We start from the raw sequence: 11,352 nt of genomic DNA, 5'->3' as shown, positions 1-11,352 counted from the left end.
ACCTTTCTCTCCGAAATGAGGTGCAGTCATTCTCTGGATTCATCAGGTGGTGCAGGCAAGTGCAAAGCAGTGGGAACCCACAGAAATAGCAAGAAAAGCTGGGAATTGGAAAGGTTTGTTGAGAAGGGAGTTGAAGCCACTGTCAAGGAGACCCATTAGTTTCCTTGTGGAGCCAAGAGGAGCCATTTTGCCATTTAGCTTGGACACAAGCAGCTCGATTGTGAGCAGCTTCCTGAGCTTGATTTCTGGCTACTTACAATGTCAGAGGGTGAAGCAAATCACCCCAAACACATCAGTATCTTGATCCCTCACCCTTTCTAAACCCTACAACAGGTATTTGGGAAAAGAAAATAGCACTGATTCAGATGTTAATCTCAATAATAGGGTTACTACTTCCGGTATAGGCCCTTTTGTAAATCGCTGAGATTCATTTTAGAAAATACATGCCCAAGGAAGTGAAAATGACCCAGATGTGATACAATTGGCTTGAGAAACAAACTCCAAGTGACTCTAGATTACTGCTCCCACTTTATAACAAACGATAACAATAATTTTAAAATGTTTCTCCAGCAATCCTTTGCCAGACCTAGTAACTCAACAAAAGCATCTAAAACAAATCTGGCAACACTGTGAAACCAGAGGAAGGAGGGACATTTTAGAAAAAATGTTTATCTTATCCACTGTTTTTAGCCAGCAGTCATCTCCACCTGTCATATGGGCATTGACACATGACTGCAAACATTTTGTTTGGTATCATTTTCTGCTCCCTCTTGCAGGAAAATATACAGTGAAAATGAGTTTTAAGCAGAAAACTGTGCAGCTTTTATTGTGCATTGTACATGAAGCAGTTAAATATGGATTGAGTTTTTTTTAAGGACCCCATGACAACACACTTATTGCCTGCGTTAATGTTTCATTTTCAAAATCTATAGAAGCTTTTTCTTCTCCTCTCGGTTTACAATTTGTGACACACAGTATGGAACAAATACCACAGCAGCCAGAGGTACAGCAGCACTCTTACAGAAAGACAGAAAGTAAAACAGGAATTCCGTCTGGGTCGGGGGCTTCACTGAGTCAAACAGATGCAGGATGAGTAATGAAGCCACTATACAACTTAGTCTGAAGCTGAACTGCTGGCTCCTCTTCCCTTTGCAGCTCTCAGCATAAATGGGGGAGTTGAGAGCTAATCCCAATCCGAACAAGGCCCCCATGTTCCTGACCAGACCAGCGAAGGGAGTGCTGTCGATGTGGACCCATTCTGCTCGGGCGCACCATCTCTGGGCTTTCTCCACTGACCACAGCAAGTCCACTCCCAGCACCTTCAGCACCAGATAGAAGCCCAGAGCGAAGGAGAACAAGGACAGAGTGATCTTCAGGTACTGCGTAAACTTCACATTGTAGATTACATCAGTCCGACCAAACGCTTCAGCCACAATCAACCCTGAAGACAGTAGATTACAACAGTTAGCACTGAGAAGATTAAGTGAAATTCTTCAAATCAGTACAAAGCCTCAATATTATGAATAAGCCGGAAGGAAAGACAGGCTGAGTTTATATATTACTCTCTCACCAAGTTAACAATCACACAAAACCAGGTTATGGTCCAACAGGTTTAATTGGAAGCACTAGCTTTCGGAGGGGTGCTCCTTCATCCACCTGATGTTATAACCTGGTGTTGTGTGATTTTTAACTTTGTACACCCCAATTCAAATCATGACTACCATCTCCTACCAAGGCCATTATTTTGTGGTGATTGAGCAAGTCACATTCTGTTTTAATGATGTTGGGTTAATACTTCTTTTCCCCAGCTTTTATGGGTGTTACATTCTGTGGCTGAGCAATTCAACTCAAGCCCAAAATGCGAGCAAACCCAATAGAGTGAATGACAAGGGCAAATTTGACTTTAAGTGCTGCTGGTGAACTGCAGGCAACAAAGCAATGCCTCACAACAGCTGACTGTTGGAGGATGTGGGTGTACGGCAGAAACATTTTCAGATGGTAGCAAAGGATAGATCTGGGTGTTGTAATCCTTGGCAGGGATCCTAAATACATTCATAGTCAGCCAAAGGAAGCCTGCGTAGGAGTGAGCAGGGGACCTGCAATATCCATTAAATCCAATCGTGAAAATATTATCATCACCAACTGCAAGTATTTGGAAGTGTCTTTATTTAAAGGGACTGAAGCTCACAGCTATAGACTGCACACTACATGGTACTCTTTGCACTATTTATGATGCAGTGCATCAAACTGAATTTCTAATACCATGACAGCTGAAAATATCAAAGATCCATTCTAACTGTGACCTATGTGTAATGTGTCCACTGACCTGAAGTGACTCCCAGGCAGACCTGATGTGGGAAGTGAGCGGCAACAAACACTCTGGATGCACAGACACAGAGCTGCATCAGCCAGAATATTGTCCACAGCACTGAACGGAGACACCTGGAACATAAGAGAGGCTTCGTGTAAGCAACACTTCATCCCAATGTTTAACTATTATCGCGAGGTCCGATTTTAACTTTGATCCAATTTTGGGTGGATGAGGAATGGTGAGAATTTGGAAACTCCCACCCATTATGCAAGATCAGGCCCAGTGATTTATAATGCCAGACCCTCAATTAAATCCCAGCAGCCAATTTCCAGATCGATAATCCTTAGTTTAGGACAGGGTCCACTTGGGGGATCATGCACTTATTACCAGAGGTGACTTTGATTAAACCAAATAATACGTGTCGATCTCTGCTCCTGTTCATATTCAGTTAATTATATTTGAGTAGAAAGCAACTGTTTCGAACCCTAGCCTGAGGTTGCTGATATAAAACCAACAAATCCATAATGTGTGACTCACCAGTTCTGAATGCGATGCTGCTTATTCTGAAGTGTGCTGGTCAGAAATGCTGTCACCATCACATACCAAACCCCAGCTGACCCCATAGCGTGACCCGATGGGCTTCCTGAAACAGACAAGCTTGGGGTCAACAGAAACACTGGAAGAAATCCAATCTTTGTTTTATTAAGACCTACACTCTCTATAATATGAAAGTGTGCTTGTCTCTCGTACCTGGCCCTGTTTCACAAGTTATAGGATATTGCTGTAACACAGGAAATGATGAGTTGCTGTAGTAGGACGTTTCATGAACCCACCAGTAAGGTCTGTGGCCAAATAATATCCTGAAAGAGAGGAGACACATTTTCAGATATGAGTTGATGATGGATACCTTTTTACAGGGCAAATTGTTACAAGCTGTGAAGCACTGTGAGAGATGGTGGTGAAACTTAATTCAAGAATAACTTTACAATGAGAATTATATACATAGATGGAAACAAATCAGTTGTTGGACAATGGGGAAATAACAGTGGAATAGAAGTGTTAGGTGACTGTTCCAAATGGTCAGCAAAAGACAATGGGCTGAATACTCTCCTGTGCTGTATCTATTTAATGTTCTTTCAGGAGATACCACTCTATGATGCTGTCCATACTAAAGAATATGTTATGTCTAAAGTTCATTCTCACCCTGGGATTTGCTTTTATCGTTGTCCAAGGGGTTGTTCCTCATGGATGAGTGCAGGCATGAGTATCAACAGGAAATTTGGTGTAAAGAACTGAGCTTTTCATATTGTGCAGCCACATGTGTACACTTTCAGTTGGTGCTCTTCAATGCAATGCTATAAAGCATCTTCAGGAAACGAAGCTGCTCAAGAAAGGCCAATTTAAAGGGGACCTTTGTGGGGCACAGAGTAGTATTTCAGCTAATTCCTGATATCAAACTCTCCTCTCTCTCTCTGCTATTGTGATGGATAACACATGCTCTAGGAGAAAGTGAGGACTACAGATGCTGGAAAAACACAGCAGGTCAGGCAGCATCCAAGGAGCAGGAGAGTCGGCCATTTGGGCATAAGCCCTTCATCAGGAATGTGGGAGGGGAGGGGGGCTGAGAGAAAAATAGGAGTGTGAGTGTGGGGCTGGGGCAAGGTAATTGGAAAGGTGATAGGTAGATGGAGGACAGGGCTAATGGTGACAGATTGGAGAGGAGGGTGGAGTGGATAGGTGGGAAAGAAAATGGACAGGTAGGACAGTTCAAGAAAGCAATGCCGAGTTGAAGAGTTGGATGGGCAGGAGGAGAGATGAGGATACACACACTCTGTCCTTTTTCAAATGAAGAAAGCAATCAGCATCATAGAATGTTAATTTGCAAAGAGGCCTGCAATATGAAATGGGGAAGTGCTTCAGAGATTTCATCTCATGTGCAGCCCCTTTCAAAATGGAACCTACCACATGATTGGGATGATCCCATCCCGAGGCCTACTCTGTCCTGTTAATGCCCAGCAATACAAGTGAAAATGGACTGTCTACCTTTTCCAGACTGAAACATCTCATAAACTTGAATATCCCACCTGATTAGAGGATTAAACTTTGCTAACTCGTCAGACTTGTACTCCCAGCATGTTGGCATTGAAAGGGCTTTTGTTGACTTTTCACATCATTCATTGCCATTTACGCTCACACATGGACCTGTAACTGTCAGCACATCTGGACTGCACTGTCTTACAGAGGTGTGACAGCTGCATCTTCACATTATTATATATGAGCTCCAATGTAGAGGTAGGTAGCTGGGGATTGTTATTTCTGTCTCAGAGATCCTCACTGCCATCTGTAAACTGTGAGTTTACAGTAAAAACGCAGCACCTTAGAATAACAAAAACCTTTTAATCTATGCCAATCAGGGTCCAGGAACTTAAACATATCTGCATAAAAGGAGAAGTAAATAGGTAACCATCATATGAGGTGTTGGTGTATATTAATTGGTAATGGACCCCTGTGTGGCAGGAAGATGGGACAATGACACAAACTGAAGCTATGGAAAGTTTCATGAATAAATTGATGTGGTAATCTAGCCTTAATTCTAAACCAGCAATGGGTAAGTCTGCAACATGGAAAGAAATTATAGGTATTTTAACCTTTAATTTGACTTACAGTTGACAGGCAATATTATAAGGATAAAAATATTCCCCGTAGTATCCAGGGATATGCAGGTTAAGTGGATAGCCATTGTAAATAACCCCACCTAGGGATATGGGGATAGGATGGGGTCGGGAGCTGGATGGGGTGGGGGGATTGTGGAGGGAAGTGCAGGTCTGGGTTGGATCTCTTCAGAGGGCTGATGCAGACTGGATGGGTGGAATGGCCTCTTTATGCTTGTAGGGATTCCATGTATATTTGGGTGAGTCAGCATCATCAGATGTGCATCCCATGCACAATGCACCCCAGACCTACCCATCCTAAGACGCTTGACAGTCAAAGCCTAAGATTCTTCCTAAGACATTTGGTTGCGTTAGTAGTAAATACTTACCATTTGAAGATGAGGTTGAGCCAGTCTCCAATGACGGCCACCCAGATGAGTTTGACACCCACGGCTTCACACAGATGGAACCAGATGGGAAAGAAAACAAAGAAAGTGTTTCTCAGGTCAGCGGCGAAAGAGATAAAGGTGAACCAGCTCTGGGAGTCCCTGTAGTTCATCTGTAGATACTGCACCAGCTCTACCCCGGAGCTGTGGAGCAGGTCTATCACGGCATCCATTCTCTCCATGTTCAAAGATGGTTGAGGTGTCCAACACGAAGCTTATTTTCCTCAGTTCTTGCTTTTATCTCTTCTCGACTTATTGCCCAAACCTCTCTTTGCCGTGCCAGTTATATACAAATACCTGCGAAACCCACACATGCGTGGAGTGATCTTTGACCTCACAAAATTGACCCAAAGTCAATAAGAGACATTACATAATTTTAAGTTGATGCAAATATGTTTTGGACATTTACACTGAAAATTCCTTTGGTATCTGACTTATTGATTCATCAACTACTTTTGGAAATTAGACAATAACTTGTGAATTTTCTGTGTCTTCGAATCAAACAATTCGTTGCAATTGTTTCATTGTGGATTTCTTTTCATCTTTGAATTGATGAAAACCTCATTTTTGCTTTAACTGCAAATGTGAAAGACCAACATTGTGTTCAGCAAAGTAACGGATAACTTCGTTAGTAGTTTCTCTTTTGATCTTGGCAGTAACTCTACAGTGATCAACAATAAGAGTTCAAAAAACCATGAATCAGATAAATCAATAACAAGAAAGATTTTTTTGGTGGTCAGCAGTCTGCAATAACAAGGTTTCATTCCATGGTGTTTACACAAGCCCTTCAATCTCCACATTCAATCAATCTCCATTCTCTGTAGCTTACACAATGAATAGTCATTGTTAACTTCTACATTGACTCCAAACTTGAAATATGCCATCCACTGCAAAACGCCTTAGAATGCCCAGAGTGCTCAAGTGATCCCAAATAAACTCAAAGTCTTTCTCTTTGTTTTATGTATTCTCAAATTTAATTCTGATCCTGTATCCTCTGATTTTGAAGTTTTGAGAAATCTATCGAAGACTACTGACACAAAGGATGGTTCCTGTGTTACCTAATGTTCTCTGCCTTTACTTCACAAGCCTCACAAAGGCACATAAGCCGAGATGGTGACAGTCAATGAGCTATTGGAATGTGGGGAAATTACAACCTAGTCTGATCCTATTTTCATTCACAATCCATTGACACTTTTTGCTAGCAACCAGGATTGCAGTCTTTAGCCAACTGTTCTTTGCCATTTGAGAAATTGAGGACTGCAGATGCTGGAGATCAGAGTCAAAAAGTGAGTTGCTGGAAAAGCACAGCAGGTCAGGCAGCATCCAAGGAGCAGGAGAATCGATGTTTCAGACATAATTCCTGATGAAGGGCTTATGCCTGAAACATTGACTTTCCTGCTTCTCAGATGTTCTTCTCCATAGTCAAGGGAGATCAGTTATTATTAACATTCTTCTGCACTGTCAAGAAATCAGCTGTGTAAAGCCAATGGTCAAACTGACCTATCCTTGTTTCTGCAGGGCTTAGTTCCACACTGGATTGTGCATTTGCCTCACAAATCATCAATAAGAGATGCTTATGTCATATTTTGGACAAAGCTGTGCAGGTTAGATGGAATGGCTTGAGTAAATTTCTCCAGCGTGTCCAGGGATGTGCAGGCTAGGTGGCTTAGCTGTGATAAATGCAGGGTTGCAGAAATAACATGGGATGCTGTTTGAAGGATCAATGGGACCTAATGGGCTGAATGGCCTCTATCCGCACAGTAAGAATTCGATGATTCCATTCTATGATTCTATGATTAAAATCAGAGGTTAGGAATTCTACAGCAAGTAACACACTAGCTGTTTCCCTGAAGCCTATCCACCATCTACAAGTCCAAATTGTGATGGAAGACTCCTCACTTGTCTGGATAAGTGCAGCTCCAAATATTCTCAAGAAGTTCAATATCATCCAGACTGTTTGACTAGCACCACATCCAGCACCTTAAATATCACTCCCGCCAGCATCGCTGCATAGTGACACTATTGTGTTCAACTACAAGATGCGACATGGAAACTTGCCAAGGTTCCTTCAACAGCACCTTCCAAACCTCCAACTTTTACCACCCAGAGGCGAAGAGCAGCAGATGCATAGGAAATCCATCAACTGCAAGCTCCCTTCTAACTCACACAACATCCTGATTTGAAACTAAACCACTGTTCCTTCACTGTTGGTGGGTCAAAACTCTGGAATACCTTCTGAATATCACAATGGGTCTACCAACATCAAATTGACTAAAAGTGGTTCAAGGAGGTGGCTCACCATTACATTCTCAAGGGCAGCTATAAATGGGCAATCCATGCTGGTCTAGCCAGCAATGCTACATTATTTTAAAAAAATAACAAAAATAAAGGAAACAATGTCCATCTCATAATTATTAGTTCTTGTAAGTTTAATTTTGAGAGCAAAAATTAGATCCATAAGACCATAAGACATAGGTGCAGAAATTAGGCCATTCAGTCCATTGAGTCTGTTCCACCATTCAATCATGGCTGATAAGTTTCTCAACCCCATTCTCCTGCTTTCTCCCCATAACCCTTGATCCCCTTTACAATCAAGGACATATCTATCTCAGTCTTAAATATACTCAATGACCTGGCCTCCATAAATTCAACACTCTCTGACTGAAGAAGTTTCTCCTTATCTCCGTTCTAAAAGATCTTCCCTTTAATCTAAGGCTGTGCCCTCAGAGCCTAGTCTTTCCTACCAATGGAAACATCTTCCCAATATCCACTGTGTCCAGGCCAATCAGTATTCTGTAGGTTTCAATTAGATACCCCCTCATCCTCCTAAGCACCATTGAGTATAAACCCAGAGTCCTCAAATGTTCCTCATATGTTAAGCTTTTTATTCCTGGGACCATTCTCATGAACCTCCTCTGAACACTTCCAGGGCCGATACATCCTCCATGAGATATGGGGCCTAAAACTGCGCACAACACCAAAACATGGGATGACCAGAGCCTCAGAAATATATCCCTACTTTTATATTCAAGTCCTCTCAAAATAAATGCCATGTTTGCATTTGCTTTCCTAACTACTGACTCAACCTGCAAGTTTACCTTGAGAGATTCCTGGACTAGAACTCCCAAGTCTCTCTTCACTCCAGACTTCTGAATTTTCTCTCCATTTAAAAAATAGTCCATGCCAAATATTCCTACCAAAGTGCATGACCTCATGATTTGCCACGTTATACTCCATCTGCCATTTCTTTGCCCACTCTTCTAACCTGTCCAAATCCTTCTGCAGCCTCTCTGCTATCTGTCCCTCTACCTACCTTTGCATCATCTGCAAACAAATCTAGAATGCCCTCAGTTCCTTCATATAGATCATTAATGTATACAGTGGGAGATTCAAGATGGCGGCAACCCAGCAAGTCTGAGTCTGTAGTGCTCTGCCTAACACTCGGGCCAAGTGGGGCACCTACCTTCACCACGTCTTTTAATTCATTTAAAAAAGCTTTAGCCCAGCATACTCAGTCATTTTGCATCAAACTTGAACAGTTTGGTGCTGTTCTTAAAATGACTAAGGGCAAAAATTCCTGAAGTTCACAACAGGCAGGGACCCCTCCCCCATCCCCTCCAGCAGCAGCGGAGACGTCCGTGGCTGCCTCGGGGGGAATTGCCTGCAGAGACGAGCCTGATCTCCGAGATCAACAAGCTGCAGGAGAAGATCGACGCTTTTATCGAAGAGTCCAGGACCAGGGGGGAGTCGTTCTCGGTTGTGCTACAGAAACACGACCGAGTAATTGAAAAACTCGAACAACGCGTTGGGGGGCGGAGCAAAAGGCCGCGACCTCAGAAGCTGCTACCGAATCGGCCATGGGCCGGGTCTGGGCACTCGAACAGTGAGTCCGGGCATTGGAAGAGCACATCAACGACCTTGATAATCGGGGCCGTCGAAAACATATTCGGTTGCTGGGCCTTCCTGAATGGGAAGAGAAAGGCCAGCTTGCAGTTTCTTTGGAGCAATGGCTCCCTGAAATATTAAAATTGGAGTCCGGATCAGGCCAGGTACGGGTAGAGTGGGCCCACTGGGTTGCTATACGCAGGCCTGGGCCGGACCAGCGCCCCCGCCCGGTTCTGTTCCAGCTCCAATCCTATAAATAGAAACAAGTGCTCCTGGAGCCTCCAGAGTCCTGGGGAAGGATCCCCAGGCCATGATGCACAAAGAGTTCCAGAATTATGTTATTTCAGGATTTTTCTCTAGCCGTGGTCCACAAGAGAAGGGCATTCGATGAGGTGAAGAAGCACCTAAGAGACCTATATATCCAATATTCCTTGCGTTACCCAGCAACGCTGCGCTTCAGCCACAAAGGGGACATATACAACCTTGGATCACCGGAGAAGGCTAAAGAGTTTTTGGACTCTCTTAAATAGACTGTAAGATTCAAATCGTATTGATAGCGATTTTGCTTTGCACCCCCCTGGTTTACCCCTTCTTTTCTTCTCCATCCCTTGTTTGTTTATTACCTTTTCAGGGCGCGCAGGGAGGGGGGCTTATTTGTTATTCACCATATGATTTATCTTTTTACAGGCCGTGCAGCTAATTTGATTTATGTGGGAGGGGGGAGTTTGTTTTGTCCTATCATTTTTTTTAGAGCAGGGTTCTCTTCGTCAGTCATCTGACTTAGTTTCCTAATAATTGTCAGGATTGTAACTTTGTAGTTTTATATATTCATATTTTGTATTATGTTTGCTAAACACATCTAGGTGTTGGTGTGGGGGGGGGAGGTGGGGTGGGGTGGTGGTGAGTCATTCACTTTTAACTTTGGTTTTATAGAACACTTCAATTTGTCTACTCCATTTTATAATGCCTGGGTCGAGGGCAGGGCACTAGTTAGGAAAGGTTATGGTGGGGTTATTGATAGGTAGTTACGCCCCCTAGGAGCAAGGGGGAAAATCTCCTTTCAAATGTGTTTTGTATTTTTTTTAACATAGGATTAGTTTTTAATTGTATTGGTGTAAATGTCTTAAAGAATTGTTGCTTTTGTGAATTCTTCTTGGTCTTTACTCATGGTGTTTTGGGTGGGGTTCTTCCTCCTGGGGAGTCTCGGGATTGGCTGGATGATCATGGCTAGCCATTTGCTTAGATGGTGCACCTGGAATGTCAAGGGGAGTCATTTGCCAATCAAAAGGAAGAAGATACTATCAAACCTTTAAAAAGTAAAGGTTGATATAGCTCTTTTACAAGATACACATCTACTTGACAAAGAGCATTTAAAATTACAACAGGGTGGATATGACCAGGTCTTTTTTTCATCTTTTATTTTAGAAAGTAGGGGATAAGTCATCCTCATTCGGAAGAATCTTCCTTTTGAAATCTTAAGCCAGATAAAAGCTGAATCTGGACGGTATATACTGATCAAAGCCTTAATAAATGGAGAGAAGTATAGGATTTTGAATCTTTATTGTCCCCCGGCACACCCCTTCAAACTTGTAACAGAAGCATTCTCCAAGTTGATGGCTTTTGGGACCCACCATTCAATTATAGGAGGAGATTTTAATTGTATTATGGACTCAGAGACAAATAGGATACCCAATAGTACTATGGGTATATCTCATAGATCCAGACAATTGGCGGATCTGAATAAGGAGCTAGGGCTAGTAGATGTGTGGAGGTGTCTTCATCCCCAGGGCAGAGACTTTACTTTCTACTCTAACCCATACAAGTGTCATACTAGAATTGTTATGTTTTTTGCTCCCTCGACCCTTTTGAATTCCATATTGTCCTGCAAAATAGGTACCATAGCAATTTCTGATCATGCCACAGTATATGTGGAAGTTAAGACTAAGGATGATGGGAACAGGCCCCCCACATTGGCGTATAGATTCCTTTTTAATGATGGATAGCAAATTTATAAAATATTTCTCTCAAGAACTCAAAACATTTTTGGAAATCAATTCAG

General features: G+C 42.6%; 1 protein-coding gene across 1 annotated transcript; it reads right to left on the bottom strand.

Annotated features, from left to right (window-relative positions):
- Positions 1 to 926: 926 nt before the first annotated feature.
- On the bottom strand, positions 927 to 5,581 carry LOC132830768 (glucose-6-phosphatase catalytic subunit 1-like). Its single transcript, XM_060848607.1, has 5 exons — positions 5,352 to 5,581; positions 3,062 to 3,171; positions 2,867 to 2,954; positions 2,327 to 2,475; positions 927 to 1,441 (listed from the first exon to the last, which is right to left on the bottom strand). The coding sequence occupies exons 1-5, from the start codon at positions 5,579 to 5,581 to the stop codon at positions 927 to 929; spliced, it is 1,092 nt and encodes a 363-aa protein (XP_060704590.1).
- Positions 5,582 to 11,352: the final 5,771 nt, after the last annotated feature.

The sequence above is a fragment of the Hemiscyllium ocellatum genome, chromosome 32 (genome assembly GCF_020745735.1).
Source record: "Hemiscyllium ocellatum isolate sHemOce1 chromosome 32, sHemOce1.pat.X.cur, whole genome shotgun sequence".
NCBI classification, from domain to species: Eukaryota; Metazoa; Chordata; class Chondrichthyes; order Orectolobiformes; family Hemiscylliidae; genus Hemiscyllium; species Hemiscyllium ocellatum.
The sequence above is the reverse complement of the archived record's forward strand: the minus strand, read 5'-3'. Positions and strand labels throughout refer to the sequence as shown.

Excerpts from the sequence above, each read along its gene's own strand:
- LOC132830768 (XM_060848607.1), bottom strand. The coding sequence starts at position 5,581 with ATGGATGCCGTGATAGACCTGCTCCACAGCTCCGGGGTAGAGCTGGTG. Across the intron at positions 2,955-3,061 it reads AACTTGTGAAACAGGGCCAG|GAAGCCCATCGGGTCACGCT; the intron begins GTACGAGAGACA and ends TGTCTGTTTCAG. Across the intron at positions 2,476-2,866 it reads AGCACACTTCAGAATAAGCA|TGTTGCTTACACGAAGCCTC; the intron begins GCATCGCATTCA and ends ATTGGGATGAAG.